The 17,859-nt window shown below is 55.6% G+C and overlaps 2 protein-coding genes and 1 non-coding gene across 13 annotated transcripts in view; 2 read left to right on the top strand and 1 right to left on the bottom strand.

Annotated features, from left to right (window-relative positions):
- Positions 1-8,241, top strand: part of MED24 (mediator complex subunit 24) — a 38,555-nt gene extending 30,314 nt beyond the window's left edge. For 6 of the 11 annotated variants that reach the window (XM_073797625.1, XM_073797627.1, XM_073797626.1 and 3 more), the window contains 12 exons: positions 195-337; positions 1,107-1,144; positions 1,557-1,669; positions 2,012-2,190; positions 2,309-2,408; positions 2,727-2,902; positions 4,751-5,015; positions 5,310-5,491; positions 5,669-5,759; positions 6,070-6,169; positions 7,029-7,109; positions 7,364-8,241. In XM_073797625.1, coding sequence (XP_073653726.1) covers positions 195-337; positions 1,107-1,144; positions 1,557-1,669; positions 2,012-2,190; positions 2,309-2,408; positions 2,727-2,902; positions 4,751-5,015; positions 5,310-5,491; positions 5,669-5,759; positions 6,070-6,169; positions 7,029-7,109; positions 7,364-7,650 — 1,755 coding nt within the window. In that variant the 3' untranslated portion in view covers positions 7,651-8,241. Of the gene's footprint in view, positions 1-194; positions 338-1,106; positions 1,145-1,556; positions 1,670-2,011; positions 2,191-2,308; positions 2,409-2,726; positions 2,903-4,750; positions 5,016-5,309; positions 5,492-5,668; positions 5,760-6,069; positions 6,170-7,028; positions 7,113-7,363 lie in introns of those variants that run through there. The other 5 variants (XM_073797631.1, XM_073797633.1, XM_073797628.1 and 2 more) reach the window with 4 other exon arrangements.
- LOC117309886 (small nucleolar RNA SNORD124) lies at positions 1,405-1,508 on the top strand. The gene has a single exon (XR_004524174.1). It is a non-coding gene; the product is annotated as a small nucleolar RNA SNORD124 (small nucleolar RNA).
- A 1,096-nt stretch (positions 8,242-9,337) lies between the features above and the next one.
- On the bottom strand, positions 9,338-12,839 carry CSF3 (colony stimulating factor 3). The gene is made up of 5 exons (XM_033847961.2): positions 11,990-12,839; positions 11,722-11,876; positions 11,206-11,313; positions 10,913-11,059; positions 9,338-10,573 (listed from the first exon to the last, which is right to left on the bottom strand). Exons 1-5 carry the CDS (start codon positions 12,000-12,002, stop codon positions 10,409-10,411), a joined length of 588 nt encoding a protein of 195 aa, XP_033703852.1. The 5' UTR covers positions 12,003-12,839; the 3' UTR covers positions 9,338-10,408.
- Between the last annotated feature and the right edge of the window lie 5,020 nt (positions 12,840-17,859).

The raw sequence follows: 17,859 nt of genomic DNA, 5'->3' as shown, positions 1-17,859 counted from the left end.
GTTTAGTCGAGAGGAATGGATCGGAGAGCAAAGAACTTAAGGAACGGCTTTCCAGATTGGAGTCAGATGTCGATTAAATGGCAGGTCCTGGTATCCCGTTTAATGGAGACATGCAGAGAGAGAAACTGTGGCTAGGCTGTACCTGGGGGGGTCTTCAGTGTTCTTCAGGACTTGGTTTCCTGTCTTGTCCCCAGACGATGGATGCAGACCACTCCAAGTCCCCGGAGGGGCTGCTGGGGGTCCTGGGCCACATGCTGTCTGGGAAGAGCCTGGACTTGCTGCTGGCTGCTGCTGCGGCCACTGGGAAGCTTAAGTCCTTTGCCCGGAAATTCATCAAGTAAGGAAGCCTGAGCTCCTGACCAGGGTCTGGGAGGCACGTGTGAAGGAGGAGGTGGGAACTTCCCTGGTGGCCCAGTGGCTAAGACTCTGTGCTCCCAATGCAGGCGGCCCGGGTTCGATCCCTTGTCAGGGAACTAGATCCCACATGCCGCAACTAAGAGTTCACATGCCGCAACTGAAAGATCCCACGTGCTGCAGTGAAGATCCCGTGTGCCGCGACTAAGACCCGGCACAGCCAAATATAAATAAATAAATATTAAAAAGAAAGAAAGCAAAAAACAAAGGAGGAGGTGGCAGAATAAGGGCAAGGCACTGGGGTCTGAGTCTCCCCAGAGATGCCAAGGCAGAGCATGCCAGCTGGAGACCTGGGGGAAGGGCCCATTCTCTGGACATGAAGTGCTGTTTTCTCTTCAGCTGAGGATGGAGTGCAGGTGTTTGGCAAGGTGACGAGGTGTTGGATAGCAGGTGTGGAGGGATGGTGTTCATACCCACTTATTAATAAGGGACTCTCAAATTCTGCTGACTTTTTGGATTGACCTGGAATTTGATGTGTAGAATGTTGTTCCATTCAGCGAGCCATTCTCTAGGCCTTGGAAATCTTTTGAAAATAGAAAGAGTTCTTGTTTCTGTAGCAATGGTGTTCCTTTTAAGTTGAACCCATAATTCAGACTCTAGTGACCGCCTCTCTGAGTGGGCAGAGCCCCTGACCCCAGCCGCTGCCCAGCCCTTGCCCTGGTTGATGCAACCTGTCTCCATTCCTTCTGCAGTTTGAATGAATTCACGACACACCGCAGCGAAGAAAGCAGTAAGTCAGCTCCACACACCCCCAGGCCCAGTGGTGCTGAAGGAGGGGTGTGGAGGGAGAGAACAGGGGAGGGAAGAGGACACTTTTGCTCATCCTGGGGAGGCTGTGTTCTCCCCTAGGAATGACTGACTGAAGCTTTTGGGGAGCCGTGAAAGAGGGTCATGCTGGGAAAAGCATTCTTCCCAAACCACCCTTTGCCTCTCTCCATCCCCCCTTGCGATTTGGTCAGGTGTTGGGGGAAAGGAGGGTTCAGGAGTCTTTGGTTCCAAGGAAGGGATGATGTTCCAACTGAGACTCAAGAAAAGGATTCTGAGCCTCAGAGCTTTGAAGGAGCCACTCGGTCCCTGACCTTCCTTGAGGCAGATCTTGAGCCCCTCCCGACCCAGACAAGGCCTTTGGGCCCCTGCCCTAGGCTGGGGGTCAGCCTTTTCATCCTCCACAGCCAAGGCGGCCTCAGTTCGAGCCTTGCTCTTTGACATCTCCTTTCTCATGCTGTGCCACGTGGCCCAGACCTATGGCTCAGAGGTGAGTGACGGGGAGCAGTCAGGCTTGGGGCACTTGGGACAAAGGGGAAGGTAACAACCAATAAGTCTCCCCACCTCACACCCCTACCCCACCCCCGTCAATGTCCCAAGCCAGTTAGTTCTCCTGGCTGCAGAAATCAGATGCCCCCGCCCCAAGTCAATAGATGCCCCCTTGTCATGTCCTGAATCCTTCAGTTCCACACCCACCACTAGGTGGCAGCATAGCCCCTGTCTTTCCCCCTCAGACCAATTTGTCCCCAGTTCTTCAGGCTGGGAGCGGGGAAGCCACTGGGCAGGAAGAGAGGTGCGGGGTGCTGCACCTCCCCACCCCCTCCTTTCTCAGGTGATCCTGTCCGAGTCAAACACGGGAGGAGAGGTGTTCTTCTTTGAGACCTGGATGCAGACCTGCATGCCCGAGGAGGGAAAAATCCTGAACCCTGACCACCCCTGCTTCCGGCCCGACTCCACCAAAGTGGAGTCCCTGGTGGCTCTGCTCAACAATTCCTCGGAGATAAAGCTGGTGTCAGTGGCCTGGGCGCCCACTCCAAGGGTGGTAGGGCGGGTAGGGCCCAGACCCTCTCCCTCAGCCCATCCCACGCCCCCCAGTGGTGATTTTTCTCCCATTCCCACCCTCTCGTAGGCAGATGAAGTGGCATGAAGCCTGTCTCAACATTTCGGCGGCCATCTTGGAAATCCTCAATGCCTGGGAGAATGGGGTGCTGGCCTTTGAGTCCATCCAGGTAGCCCCACCTTTCCAGTGGCCTTCTCTCTTCCCTGAGACACAGAGGCAGTCTTCGATAGCTTGTTAGATTTCGTAAGAACGAAAAGGCCCTTAATCCAGGAGCCTGTGTGTGGCTCTTGATCTTTCTTGTGGTCATAGTGTTAGCTGCTCCGTCCCCCGCAGGGAACTTGGGGAAAATCAGGCCTGTGGTGAAAAGAGGCATGGAACACGGCCCTGGATCCCACTGACACGCTGAGTTGCCCACGGAGGCCGGGGCAGGTGGTGGCCAGGGAAGGGGAGAGGGTGGCCCCATCACCCTTCCCCCCTCCCCCCCCAGAAAATCACCGATAACATCAAGGGGAAGGTGTGCAGCCTGGCAGTGTGTGCTGTGGCCTGGCTTGTGGCCCACGTGCGGATGCTGGGGCTGGACGAGCGTGAGAAGTCGCTGCAGATGATCCGCCAGCTGGCAGGGCCGCTGTACAGCGAGAACACCCTGCAGTTCTACAACGAGAGGTCAGCGGCCCATCCCCTCCCTTCTGGAACTCTGCAGGTCTGTCCTGAGAAGCCAGCGCCTCTGGAAACCACTCTCTTCCTCTTCTCTTACCTTCCCAAACATGCAGCTCACCTGCTCAGTCTCTTCCTCACTCACTCACGTTCTCAATCACGTCTTCACTCACTGACTCAGCAACACTTAGTGTGTGTCTCTGTGCCGGGAGTGTTATTACCCAGCACCCGCTGTGTGTGCGCCGGAACTACAGACCCCACGTGGCTATGATTCCTGCCCTTGAAGGGCTCGAGTCCTGGGGAGCTGGCTTGCCAGAACGGAATGGTTATCTTAGCTCTGTCACTCTTAAGGAACTGTGAGCCCATCTGTAGATCTTATAGGCCTTGGGCCTGTCCACCCCCTCCCTACCCTGCCCCTCCAGGCCCAGCTATCTTCTGTACCATTTTCCTGCCTGGGCTTTTCAGGGACTTGGAGGACCTCCCTAGCGACTTCAGCTGTGTTGAGTTCAGTGGTGTTTGTTCATTTGCCCATCCAATAAGCTTTTTAAAAAAAATACGGTAAAAAATACCTAACATAAAGTTTACCACCTTAACCATTTTTAAGGGCACAGTTCAGTAGTGTGTTAAGTATATTCACACTGTTGTGAAACAGATATCCAGAACTTTTTCATCTTGTAAATCTGAACCTGGACCCGTTAAACAACACCCCTTCCCCCAGCCCCTGGCAACCACCGTCCTACTTTCTGTTTCTCTGAATTTGATTTCTTTAGGTACCCCATGTAAGTGGAGTCATGTAGTGTTTGTCTTTTTGTGGCGGGCATATCTCATTTTGTGTAATGTCCCCAAGGTTCAACCATGTCATTGCATGTGTCAGAATTTCCTTCCTTTTTAAGGCTGGATCGTATGTATATACCACATTTTGCTTATCCATCCCTTGGTTGATGGACACGTGGGTTTCTTTCACTTCTCGGCTTTTGTGAATAGTGCTGCTGTGAACGTGGGCATGCGCCAAGCAATGAGTTATGAGCGATGACCCACAAGGTAGCCATCAGGATGTCTTTTAAGAGAAGTGGAAACACTGAGCTGAAATGAGGTTGGGAGGATCTGTAAAATCCCGTCTCCTCTTTATTCCTCCCCTCCCTCAGCGTCCTCCCCGCAAAAGTCATGGACTGTTTTCTGTGACGTAATCCATTCTAAGCACCCTGACTCCTGTCTGGGAAATCTGTGGCTCGATCATGCAGGTGGAAATAGTGGCCGTGAAAGTCATGGTGACTTTCCCAGAGCCACCCAGTGTTCCCCGAACGGTTAGCGCTCAGGCCCAGGCCTGCATTCCTTGTCGAAGACTCTTCATGAGAAAATTCCTGGATATACATTTATACTTGCCCAGCTACCAACGGCCGGGAAAAGTCTTGTGGGGCAGTCCTTGGGCCCTTGTCCTGGAAGTAACAGCTACTTTGGGAGGAGGCCAAGGCTGGGTGGGGAACCCCCGCAAGCACTCAGCCTAGAGGGAAGTGATTGTATTTATTTATGCCAGAGGATTGTCAGGGCCCAGGCCTGGGGGATGGAGGAAGTTGGAGAGAGAGAGTGAGAGAAAGTATGAATGAATATATTGCTAGAATGACCTGGGGGAGGCAAGTGCCCCGGCCCCCCATAGGCTGGTGCCGGAGCAGGACTCGTGGGGTCAGGTCTCCTAGGGGTTTGCAACTTCCCCTTGTCTCCTCCCTCAGCATAGAATGGGGTTAATTCCGTAACCCGAGTCCTGGGAAGGGTCGGGCCTGCCTGTTCCTGCCCCCACCCCAGCTATTGAACCTGCTGCTGCCTGAACCATAGGCCCTCCCGCCTCCCTCCCCCCATCAGGGTGGTGATCATGAGCTCCATCCTGGAGCATATGTGTGCGGACGTGCTGCAGCAGACGGCCACACAGATCAAGTTCCCATCCACGGGCATGGACACCATGCCCTACTGGAACCTGCTGCCCCCCAAGCGACCCATCAAGGAGGTGCTGACGGACATATTTGCTAAGGTGCTGGAGAAGGGATGGGTGGACAGTCGCTCCATCCACATCTTTGACACCCTGCTGCACATGGGAGGCGTCTACTGGTTCTGCAACAACCTGATTAAGGTACTGGGGTTGGGGGTGGGGGTGGGCTGGGGGGAACAGGCGTCCTCAGACCGCCGGAGACAGCTGGGAAAACGCCTGACGGGACCAAGTGTGGTCTGGTCCTCTGGCTTCTCAACCCCCAGCCCAGTCGGCCGGGCTTCTCTGCGAGGCCCACTGAATGCAGAGAAGATTCCTTGGACTCCAGAGGCCGGTCCTCGCCTCGGGAGCTCCTGGGGTCTGAAGGGAGTTGCAGGACGTCACTGCCCACGTTGAGGGCCCTCAGCTCCTCGGTCCTCCTCTGCCCCGTCCTTCCAGGAGCTGTTGAAGGAGACGCGGAAGGAGCACACGCTGCGGGCGGTGGAGCTGCTCTACTCCATCTTCTGTCTGGACATGCAGCAAGTGACCCTGGTCCTGCTGGGCCACATCCTGCCTGGTCTGCTCACCGACTCCTCCAAGTGGCACAGCCTCATGGACCCCCCTGGCACCGCTCTCGCCAAGTAGGATTTTGTGGAGAGCCTTAAGTCCCCCCAGCCTGGAGTGGGGCACCCTGCCTGGGCCACCCAGGAAGCTGGGCTGTGGGGAAGCCCTGTCGGGTGGGGCCTGATCAGCATGGGCACAGAAACCGCGTCGGGGCCTCTTTGATTTTACCCCCTTTTCCTGGACCCCTTTGCCAGGCTGGCCGTCTGGTGTGCCCTGAGTTCCTACTCTTCCCACAAGGGGCAGGCGTCCTCCCGCCAAAAGAAGAGACAGCGCGAAGACATCGAGGTAGGGTAGGGGCCCCTTCCCCCGTTCATTGCCCTTGTGCTTGTTCAGCAGATGCTCACTGAGCCTCTTCTGGTAAGAGGCGCCTTCCCGGGCACAGGCAGCCAGGCATGGTCCCTGCCTCTGGGCCACTGTGTCAGGGGTGACTGTGTGGGAGGGTCTCTCCCTAGGGTAGTGGGAGAGGCGAGGAGAGGGAAGCTGACCCCCTGGAGATGCTGCCTGCGGCCTGTGGGGGCTTGACTCCAAACTGAGCTCCAGTCCTGGAAGATCCGGGGATGCAGCTGTGGGTAACAGTGGCTCTCCTGCCCCCCAGGATTACATCAGCCTCTTCCCCTTGGATGACATGCAGCCCTCGAAGCTGATGCGACTGCTGAGCTCCAATGAGGAAGATGCAAATATCCTTTCGAGTCCCAGTGAGTGTGTGGACGGGCCGGGCGGGCTGTTTCCTTTCCCGGGAACTCACTCCTCCTGAGAGCTGCTCTGCAGCTCGCTGGCTGGTCGGAGAGGCTGTGGTAGGAGTCTGCCCCGTTCTGTCCCCTACGGATGCTCTGCTTCCTCTCCTCGAGCCACCAAAGCTTGCTGTGGATCACTCCCTAAGGGCTGAAGCTCTTCTGCCCAGATCCCATCCCAGCCCGGGGTGCATAGTTGACCCTTCCCCACGCCTCACGGCAGTGAGTTCACTGCCTTGGGCACAGTCTGTGCCACTGACTCACAGCTCTGACCTTCCTTCCCCTGAAGCAGGCCCTGAGACCTGGAGCAGGCCTGGGCTGGTACTTGGGACTGCTCCCCACTCTTCCTGCCTGGAGAGCACCCCAACTCCACCTGCTTCCCTAGATGTCATCGCCTCTCCTTGCTAAGGGCTCTTCCGTGGCGTTTAATTTTTCCTGTTTCCAGAGATTTCTCCTGAGCCTAGAAGTTTCTCTGAGGTCTTTTAGGGACTAGGGGACCAATTGTGCACTTGAACAGAGGAAAGCTGCCATGGCCTTTGGCTAGTTACTTAGCAAATCTCAGCCTCAGCTTCCTCGTCTGTAAAACGGAGACGTGAGGATTAGCGGTTTCAGCCGTACGCAGCCCACAGATTGGCACCTGGCGGTGACCAGATGGTAGTTCTCTCTCACCTGCTTGTGGGGAAGCCTGTATTTGGGGACCGTGTGACTGGACCCAATCATCTTCTCCGGCCGGGCCCTCCACCCCCGACAGGCGAGGGCTCCCGTGGGCGGCGGTTCGGAACTCAGGAGGCCATTGGCTCAGTGCCCCTCGCTTGCCCCACAGCGGACCGGTCCATGAGCAGCAACCTGTCAGCCTCCCAGCTTCACACGGTTAACATGAGAGACCCGCTGAACCGAGTCCTGGGTGAGGCCTCCCAGCCCCGCTCCCCACCCTCCTCCCCTTTGCCCTCCGTCCCCCCTGATTGCCAGCTCTCCTGTCTCCCCCAGGCCCCCGTCGCGTCCCTCTCTGGCTCGCCCCCAGCTTTCCTTTGTACTTTCTCTTTTTGACGTCCCCATTTGGGGGGACACCCTTAGCACTTCTTTCTTCTCCCAGAATCTGACCTCTTCCCAAACCCTTCTCATGGAGTTCTCCTTCCCCCCGCCACCCTTTCCTCACAGCCAACCTGTTCCTGCTCATCTCCTCCATCCTGGGCTCTCGGACCGCCGGCCCCCACACGCAGTTTGCGCAGTGGTTCATGGAGGGCTGCGTGGACTGCCTGGAACAGGGCGGCCGAGGCAGCATCCTGCAGTTCATGCCCTTTACCACCGTGAGTGCCGCGCCCCCGGGCCACTGGCCCACCCTCCAGCTCAGAGCGGGTCAGCACGTCGCAGGAGAGCTTGGGGTCCAGCGGCCAGGAGGGAGGGCTTCTTCCTCCTGGACGTCACACCCACCATCACCTTGCTGAGCAGCTGTCTGTCTGTCTGACAGGTATCGGAACTGGTGAAGGTGTCAGCCATGTCCAGCCCCAAGGTGGTTCTGGCCGTCACGGACCTCAGCCTGCCCCTGGGCCGCCAGGTGGCCGCCAAAGCCATTGCCGCCCTCTGAGGGGCTTGGAGTGACCACAGGGGCTGGCAGGCAGGGTCCCAGCCCCGGGCGCCTCAGAAAAGGACGTGTGGAAAGATGAGACATCATTGCTCATATCCACATGATGTAACTGCCCTCCGTCGGTCTCCAGATCTTTCCCCTGCTCCTGACTTCTGACCTCTAAGACGGCTCCCAGTTTCTTTCATAATTTCCTTTCCCACTGCCAGCACCTGATGCGTGTGAGCAGCCTGGTTCCTTGACTCCGGGCGGTCTGACTGCAGCCCTCCCGCCCGACCCCTGTGCGTGCCTCCCGCTTCCAAGAGTGGATTTAGCTCCGGGGAACTTTACAGGTGCAGGGTATGTGTGTATATATGTGTGTGTGTGTATATATATATATATATATTATCTCTTTTTACATGGGTGTGTTCACCTCGGCTGGCTTGTAAGTAAAGACCTCGTGGATCCCTCTGTGCCTGTTGGTACTGTTGGTGCCTGTGTCCGATGGGGGTGGGGAACGGCTGGCTCCGCCTTGGACCCGTGCAGGCCCAGCTGGAGGAAGCAGGAGGGCGCAGAGGAGGGCTGGGCACAGGGTCCCTGTTTGTGTGCTCAGTAGGGGTGGGGCAGGGCAGCGGGAGCAGCTTGCCTTCCTCATTCCCGCCTGCCACTTCCCCCCACCTCGCAAAGTCAGACTTACTCCGAAAAGGGAGAGGTTTTGGCTAAAGGCCCCGCTGGTGCTGGGGTAGGGTGTCCTGTTCTGATGTTCCCCAGCCCGGCCAAGCCCCACCCAGAGTCTGACTGGCCTGGAGTTGGATCTTTCCTCTCCAGTAAGGACTTGGAGGGTATGAGGGGTGAGGGGCTGAGGCATGAGGGGGGATGGAGGCAGGAACTCTGTTTAACCCTTCTTTGCCTGGTCGTCTCCAAGCCCCGATTCTTCAGGACCAACTAGAGAGGGGGGACCCTGAGCCGTGCAGCTGGGGGTTCTAGCCCCACTCAGCCCGACCCTGCTTCTAAGGAACCAGATGGGGAAGGGAAGTGGGAAGTGACTCAGGAGCTGAGGATGGGGAAGTCTTGGGAGGGGACCTGGGGACTGGTTGGCCGTCTGGACGTCCTTGGTCTGGTGGTGGCAGCCTGGAAGCATACGTGCGTCTTCAGCTGAGAGCACAGAGAGCTTTGTCTTGAATCTGAGCTGTGAAGCGGCGCCTCCGGTCTCCCCAGGTGTGAGCTCAGGCCTCTTCAGCCCATTAGCCCCGAGACAGGTAGGAAGGCTGTGGGCTCCCCGCCAGATCAGAGGCAGTGCTTGACGAGGGACAGAAGTGCAGAGCCTGGAATGTGGGGTCCAACCCAAGCTGTCACCTTGACCTCAGCTTCCTAATCTGTAAAAGGCCCTTCATAATTCTGTGTTTGTGGGTGGCTGTGAGCATGGATGGGTGAAGGTTTATGGAAGGTGGTAAACTGAAGCCCTGTGCACATGTTAAATCCTCCCTCGCTTCGGGCCCGTGTCCATCTGTGTCTGGACTGTTGAGCCCCCCAGTCCCCCTCTCCCAACCCTACTCTCTCCTCCCCCGGTACGGGTGACCCATCTACCTTCTGTCCTCCCTGCTAGGCGGTGGCTCCACGGGGCCAGGGACCACGCCTGCCTCATTCACTGCCGTGTCCTAGCACCCGGCCCAGTGTCTGCACCCAGTGGGTGCACCTCCTCTTCCCCTCCTTTGGGCCTCGCCCTCCATTCAACTCCCTGCCCGCGACCCCTGGCCAGGCACCAGCTGGACTCAAGAAGGAGGAAGGACATTTACTGGAGACAAACACTTTATTATCGTGAAGTTTGGCTACAATGAGAAAGTGGGCGCCGAGGGGGAAGGTGAACGGTCGAGCGTCCCTCTCACACCCCGTCACACGAGCCCCCTCATCTTTTCCCTCCCACATTCCCAGCCCCACCCAGCAAGGCAGAGACACGACTGCCCAGCCTGAAAAGGAGTCAGAATCCCGACCCTGACCCCGGCGGGGTGGGGCAGGCGCCACTAGACTGATGGTGTCTATAGCGCATCCAGAAAAACGAGGCGTCGCTGATGGTTGCCTGGGCTCCCCACACAAGGAGTCAAAACGTGCCCGAAAAAAATCTTAAAACGATTCCCCAGCAAATTCGCGGGACCCCAGGGTCAAGCGTCCCGGCTTCGGCTGCCTCTGATGGGCTCCGTGCCCGAGGCAAAGGGGACTCGAGGGAAGCAGCCAAGTCAGGCAGAGCCAGGGGTGCAAGGACCCAGTTGGGGAACACTGCTGTTTAAATATTAAACAGGGCTGTCTCATCTCCCACGTGGGAGACTTCCCGATGATTCCAAGGGTCCCGAGGTAGGCACCCTCAGGGTAGGGGTTCGCTGTGGCTCTCCCCAGAGCCCACCACGGAGCCAGGCAGGGAGGAGTCACGGGAAGTAATACTTGGTATTTACCAACTCCCTCCCAGTCCAGGGGACGGGAAGACGGGAGTTTTTCTCCCTGCTACAGGCGGGAGAATGAAACTTGGAGGTGGAGGGAAGGATCCAGGAGTCCGGGGCTCCTTTCTGTCTTCCCCGTCTTTAAATATTAGGTTTAAATAAGCATAAATATTAAATAGAGATAAATACACTGGATGGGGAGGGCTTTGCTCAGGGCTCGGCCAGGTAGCGCAGGACACGGTACGCGAGCTCCAGGAAGCTCTGCAGCTTGGAAGCAACCAGGACCCCTCCTGCCCGGCGCTGGAAAGCCGAGGTGAAGGTCGGCATGGGGCCCTGGGTGGGCTGCACAGCAGGGGCCACCCCCAGGTCTTCCATCTGTGGGGGAAGGTGAGGTCAGCAATCAGGCCGTGCTGAGTGGGTAGTTAGCACGGGGAGGAAAGGCGAAGGGCTGATGGGCTGTAGACGATCCAGGGTTCATGGTGGAGCCAGGACCGAACCCAGGTCTCTTTAAGGTCCAGTGACCCCGCCTCATGCCCTCAACTAGGGGGGATGGGGTAGGGTCCTGGGATGAGGTGGTAGCTCCCTACATCCAGCCCACCGAGAATGTTTCTGCCCCAGCCCTAGAGAACTCCGGGGTCCCCAGGCTGGCAGCACCACCTTTGAGGACCAGCTCGGTCCGGGGCCCTAACGCTTGCTGCTCCGGAAGAGACTCACCTGCAGCCAGATGTTGGTGGCAAAGTCGGTGACGTCCAGCTGCAGTATGTCCAAGGTGGGGGCCAACTCTGGGGAGATCCCCGCCAGGGCCTGCAGGAGGCCCTGGTAGAGGAAGAGGCCGCCGTGCAGTTGGCTCAGGCAGGCTGTCTGGGAGATGGGATAGGAAAGTCAGGGGACGCTGCCTGGGCTGCTCCCCTCAGGGGCCCAGCATGGAGCCTGGAGGACTGGGGAGCCTTCCAGGTCATCCTTTCCCGCCTGTCCCCTCATCTCCCTTCTCCCCTCCGGACACTCACCAGCTGCAGGGTCTGGCTGGAGCAGCTACTCAGGGAAGCCTGGGGGATGCCCAGAGAGTGCCCAAGCAGCACCAGCTCCTCAGGGTGGCACAGCTTGTGGGTGGTGCACTGGGGATGGGAAGGATGCTGAGTGAGGGGGACTGGCAGAGCCGGGCGGCTCCTCCTTCCCGAGTGCCCCCATCTCTCCACATCCACATCTTCCCTCCCTCCACGTCCCGCCAGGCTTCTCAGCCCTGTTCCTCCGTCCAAGCCCCCAGCCAGCCCCTCCCAGCACTGTCCCCAAGAGGTTCTTCCCCCAGTTCCCCACCAGCCGCTGGGGCTCTGCCTCTCCTAATTTCCTCCCATTTCCCCTGAGTCTCTCCTCTCCCATCCCATGTCCCTTCCCCATGGTTCCCTTTGCTTCCCTCCGCTTCTCTGTCTCCCCTCAGCTCTGCCTTGCACACCTTCTTTCCTCCCTGCCCGCTGCTGCGGTATCTCTGTCCCCTCCCTGTCCCTCCGCAGGCTGCCCTCACTCACCAGCCTCTCCTGCAGCTCAGCGCCATCAGCCTGGATTTTCCTCACTTGCTCTAAGCACTTAAGCAGGAAGCTCTGGGGCAGGGAGCTGGCAGGGCCGAGGGGTGTGGCTTCTTGCACCGTCAAGAGTGCGCTGTGCCAGAGCAGCAGCTGCAGGGCTGGGAGCAGACGGGGGCTCAGGAGACGTGCATACCTCTCTGGGAGCCCAGGGACCCTGCCCTCTGCCACTCCGGGCCCCGCAGCTCTCCCCTCCTGGGGCCCGGACACTCACCCATCAGCTTCATGGGGCTCTGGGCAGCAGGTTCAGCCGGGGGTCTGGATGGGTCTGTAGGTTCTGGGTTCTGTCAGGGACCAGGTCCAGGGGCCTTTATACACAAGCCCATGGAGGCCTGGGAGGAAATTACCTGGTGCTGCGACTAAGGCTTAGTAATAACTTCCCAAGATTTATGCAAATTTGGTGTCCAGTACAATGCAGGGGGGTTGGGACAAAAAAAAGTGTTTGCGAAAGTTTTGTGAAATTGTGGAATCTCTGATTCTTCTTTGACGTCTTGCCCCCCTCAAACTCCCTTCCTCCCCTCAGCCCCACCCAGGTCTGAATTGCCCCAGAGTGTTTGAACTGAACCGCTGAACCAAAGCTGAGCCAATGATAAAAGCCGGGGAGGCTGGAGTCAGGTCGACCCCGGGGAAGAGGCAGGCCTAGGCCTTGGGGCCCTCCCTCCCACCCTCCCCTGGCACATCTCCTGGGTCAGCCCCATTTGCCACTCTCCCTTGGGATTCTCAAGCCACCTGCTCCCTAGGCCCCCAATTCTGAGAAGGAAGAAACCAGTTGCCCTATTTCTATCCCCCCCAATTCCCAGAGGCTGCCTTTCTGAGTGCCCTCTTGAGGGGCCAGGGGCCTGAGATAGGAACACTGGGGTCTTGCCTCCTGTCCCCACCGCACATGTTGAGAGGCATCACCCTGGTTCCTGTCCCGAACTGATTAGCTGGGAACTCCCCAATCCCCCCCATGACTCATTCCTTTAAGCCCCCGGAATCCTGGCAGAGACCAGAGGAAACCGGATGTCTGTCCCGAATGAAGCAAGACCCATTGAGGCTCTCGGTTCAGGTTCACCTGACCTTGCCCTTCCTCCTCCCCGCACCACCCCCCCAACCCGCCCGCACTACCCCTCCCCCCTAGTGTCGCAGTGCTTTGGAGTTGAGGGTCTGGGACAGGTGGCTTCCCTGGCCAGGTTCACTGCCAGCGGGCATGTGTGTGCTGCCCTGAGTGGAGAAGCGCTAGGGTGAGCAAAAAGAAACCACCCGGCTTCAAACCCGAGAACCACGTACTCTTAGCGCTGGAAGGGACTTTGGAGTCTGTTCCAACCCTGTGAACTGGGCCAGTGAGGGAAGAGGCTTGCCCAAGGTCACGGGTAGCAGAGTCAGAGTTATAATCCAGACCTCTGCCTTGGGCCTGAGAGTTTTCCACAGGCCATGGGGCCTGCCTGGGGAAGTCTGACCAACTGCACGCAAGACTGTCATGTTCTGTCCCAACAGAACGTTGTTCTACCCCAGGACGGGCCAGAACAGAGTCTCTTCGGATGAGGAGTGGGTGTGTCTGACTGGGCCAGGCCATCTCTGGGGCGGGGGTGCCCCCTGGTGGCCACAGCTGGCAGGGCCTTCACCTGCTGATCAATTCACGTCCTGCCTCTGGTCCCTGGTCCTGCCGGGCAGCCCTGGCCCCCAGCTCCACCTTAGGCCAGGCAACTGGCCACCATGCCCCTATTAAGCCCAGTTCTGCGCCCACCTCCATGGGAGGAGAGGGGTGGGTTTAACAGAACTGTGGCGGGATGGCAGAGGTTCTCACAAACATGCCTCCTCTCCTTCCCACTAAGAACCTCCGGAGGACCCAGCCCGCCCCAGATGTTGTGCAGAGCATGCCCTGTACATTGGCAAATGCATTGCTTTCAATAAGCCTATGAGGAATGTATCAGAACCATTTCCCCTTTTACAGAAGATGAATCTGACCTTGGAGAGGTTGACTTGCCCAAAACTAGCAGAGCCAAGGTCTGCACTGTGCCAGAGTCTTAAACTCTTACCCATTGAATCTCTTTCATTCATTCATTCATTATTTATATAAAATTTATTTATTTATTTGGCTGCGTCGGGTCTTAGTTGTGGCACGCGAGATCTTCCTTGTGGCATGAAGGGTATTTCGGTGCGGTGTGCAGGCTCTAGAGGGACAGGGCTGAGTTGCCCCGCAGCATGTAGGATCTTAGTTCCCTGACCAGGGATCAAACCCCCGTCCCCTGCATTGGAAGGCGGATTCTTAACCACTGGACAACCAGGGAAGTGCCCACCATTGAATCTCTTGACCAATGTTTGGCCTTCCTCAACCATAACCAGGCCAGCTCTAGACCCAAACTTTAATTTTCACTTACAGTCCAAGTGTGTCAGAGGTTTGGCTCAGAAAATGCTACTTCTAACGAGGGTGGCCAGAATGGTGAAAGGACTTGCGATGATGATTTGAAGAAAACACACCATTTTGTCTGGTCAAGAGGAGAGGTTGTTGTGTGGTCTCAAGGGCTAGAAGTGGGCAGGGAGTGGAAGCCCAGCTAGCCAGCTTTCAGCTCAAGGAAAGAGCTTTCTAACTGCCAGAGGTGCTGGAGGATGGAGTGGGCTACTTCCAGAGGAAGTGAACTGCCTGACCAGGGAGGTGTTCTGGCCTCCATTCCATAGAGGGAAAATCCGAATGTTGGCTGGCAGTTACCGGACACCTCTTATATGCCAGGCACCTTCCATTACACTTTTGTCTTTCATCCTATCAACCAAGTGTGGACTATTCCCATTAGAGACAAGGGACAGCCTCAGAGAACCGAAAGGCCCAAGATCACAGAACAAGTCGGGGGCAGAGCGAGGCAGGATCTGTGATCAGCCTTCCCAAGCCCCCGTCATTCCTATTACACTATCTTCCTGTTCAGAGAGCTGTATGTACTTCTTGGATGATGGCTCAATCCAGATCTCAGCCCCACCCATGAGAGAATAAAGACCAGGCAGAGAGAAAGCCCGGTTACCAGTCCTGACACATGCGGGCTGAGCCAGACTGAAATGATCTGGCAAAGGTCCTGGCTCCAGAGACCCCCCACTAGCTGTTATTCATCCTTCCAGCTTCCTAAAGGCTTTCCCAGTTATTTCTCAATGGCCAGAGTGGGTGAGTGGCTTCCACTCACACTTCCTGTTTTCATCTGGAACTGGGCTTGGAGTGTCCTTATGAAGGCTCCGGCGTAATGCCTTTGTTGCAGACTTGGCCTGTGGGCCAAGATACGTACACCCTGAGTTAAGAATCGGTTTTACATGTTTTAAGTGGTTGGAAAAAAATCAAAAGATTCTTTTTTCTTTGGCTGCATTGCGCAGCATGCGAGATCTTAGTTCCCTGACCAGGGACCTCGCCCCCTGCAGTGGAAGCACAGTCTTAACCACTAGATTGCCAGGGAAGTCCCAAAAGAATATTTTAGCACAGGTAAAAATCATGAAAAGCCAGTGTTCATAAATAATTTGTTTACATATTGTTTATGTAAGGCCCCTTTCAAGAAGGGCAGAAGTGAGTAGGTGTGAAAGAGCACATGGCTCACAAGCCTAAAAAACGTACCATCTGGCCCTTTAAGAAAAGTTCGCAAACTAGCACACAGGACATATGTACAAGGGGACATACAGAAATGTCCTCTGCAGTGTTGTTTGTAACAGTAAACCAGTGGCCACCAATAAATTAATGAACAAATAAATTGTGGCACATTCATACCACATGTGCCTCTCCATCCTTCCACAATAGAAACCCCACGACGAAAGCAGTTTGTTTCATTCAGTTCTTTTCTTAGTCCCTAGAACAGTGCTGGGCACGGGTTTAAACATGATTAGATCTCAAAACCCATACTGAGTAAAAGGAACTTACTTTCATGTGATACATCATTAACAAAGATTTAAAAACTCAAGACAATACTATATTTTGTAGTAAAACTATAAAAACATAAACTGGAAGGATACCCACTGAATTCATCAGAGTGGCTGCCTTTAGGGAAGGAGGGAGGAGGCCTGGGGAAGGAAGATGGGCTTTTAACTTATCTGTCATGTTTTATCTTGCATGAAAAAACTTGACATGATAACAAAAGGTTGACATTTATTAAAATTGGGTGGAAAGTACATGGGTATTTCTTATGTTATTCTTTGTACTTCTCTGTAGTTTTCTAATTAAAAAACAAAACTGGAAGGTAGAGAACACAGTGAACTCTCCAAGCATAAAAATAACACTGAACTTCTCCAGGAAAAGAAAGCTAAGCCAGTGGCGATGAATTATAAGAAACTTCCAGACTGTGAGCAGACAGAAGAATGGTCTATAGACTCAAGGTGGTTGAGAACCAGGAAATCATGACAAATGACCCCAACTCTGTGTAACAGGATGATAGACTCTCCAATCCATTACCAACCAGGAAAGGGTATGGGGCACTTTGGGCTGGGTGCTGACTTTAAGATTTGTCATTGGGAATAACAGTAATTACAACTAATTATCACACACTCAAAAAGAAAGTCATTTTAGAGGTCAGGTAAAGTGGTCATGGGCCAGAAGGACAGCCATGTGGGGACAAAAACCAACCAACCAACCAGATAACAGAGCCACAGACTGAGGCTGGGAGAAGGCTGCACAGCCTACAGAACGTGACCTGAACTTGGTATCACGTAGGCCAGTGTTCAAGTCCCACCTAAGCCTGTCCTCAGGAGCCTGGAAGGCGCACAGAGGGGTGCTCACTGTTAGTCCCCATCCTTCCTGGAAGGGAATTAAAGATCTCCTATTAGGGGCTTCCCTGGTGGTGCACTGGTTGAGAATCTGCCTGCCAACGGAGGGGACACGGGTTCGAGTCCTGGTCTGGGAAGATCCCACATGCCGCGGAGCAACTAGGCCCGTGAGCCACAACTACTGAGCCTGCGCGTCTGGAGCCTGTGCTCCGCAACAAGAGAGGCCGCGATAGTGAGAGGCCCGCGCACCGCGATGAAGAGTGGCCCCCGCTTGCCACAACTAGAGAAAGCCCTCGCACAGAAACGAAGACCCAACACAGTCAAAAATAAATAAATTAATTAATTAAAAAAAAGATCTCCTATCAGATTTTCGAATTGGCCTGTAAAATGGGGAAAAGATTGAATCCTTTAAAAAAAAATAATGGAAAGTTTGGATGCTGGAATAATAACATCTTCCACAAAGATCAAGGGGGGAGCTTGGGGAAAAAAAGTGCTGTTTCACAAAGCAAACTTTAAAAAGTTTCACTAGGTACTTCCCTGGTGGTGCAGTGGTTTAGAATCCGCCTGCCAATGCAGAGGACACGGGTTCGAGCCCTGGTCCAGGAAGGGCCCACATGCCGCAGAGCAACTAAGCCCGTGCGCCGCAACTACTGAGCCTGCGCTGTAGAGCCCGCGAGCCACAACTATTGAGCCCGTGTGCCACAGCTACTGAAGCCCGCGCACCTAGAACCCGTGCTCTGCAACGAGAAGCCCGCGCACCACAACGAAAAGTAGCCCCTGCTCGCCACAACTAGAGAAAGCTCGTGCCGCAATGAAGACCCAATGCAGCCAAAAAAAAAAAAAAAGTGTCACTACCTGGGTTTCACAAAAGCTTAAAGGAAGTGGGCAATACCAAATCACACCGAGGCTGGGGTGGGATCAGAAACCAAAGCAAGGCCAGTCTAAAACATGCCTTTGATGGAAGTTAGGGCTATCGGGGTATGAAAATCAGCAGTTGGTGATGAACACATGGCGTACCTTTCCTAACAAACAAGACGTTAACCAGCTCGTGTGCCAGGTACTGGGCAAGGCCCCGGGGGGACAGAAGTGCCTCATGCTCTTTAAGAAGTTACAATCTAGTTGGGAGGATAAGGCTTTCACAGCGACAACCTCCTAAGAGAATCTGATTATCCAGTGAGTGGTTCAGACGCCAGGGAGTTGAATCACTGTGAGGCAGGATGCCTGGAAGATGTGTAGCAATCAGCAAGGTGCAGAGCGAGAGCTCGACAGGAGAGGGAACGCAGCTAGGAGAGGCAGAAACCCACGAGGCATCGTTCTGATAGCAGAGCTCGCGCAGCAGGAACGAAGGGTACGTGTACGGCAACGCCCCAGGTGCCA

This window comes from Tursiops truncatus, chromosome 20 (assembly GCF_011762595.2).
Source record: "Tursiops truncatus isolate mTurTru1 chromosome 20, mTurTru1.mat.Y, whole genome shotgun sequence".
NCBI classification, from domain to species: domain Eukaryota; kingdom Metazoa; phylum Chordata; class Mammalia; order Artiodactyla; family Delphinidae; genus Tursiops; species Tursiops truncatus.
This window is presented reverse-complemented; position numbering and strand designations above follow the sequence as displayed.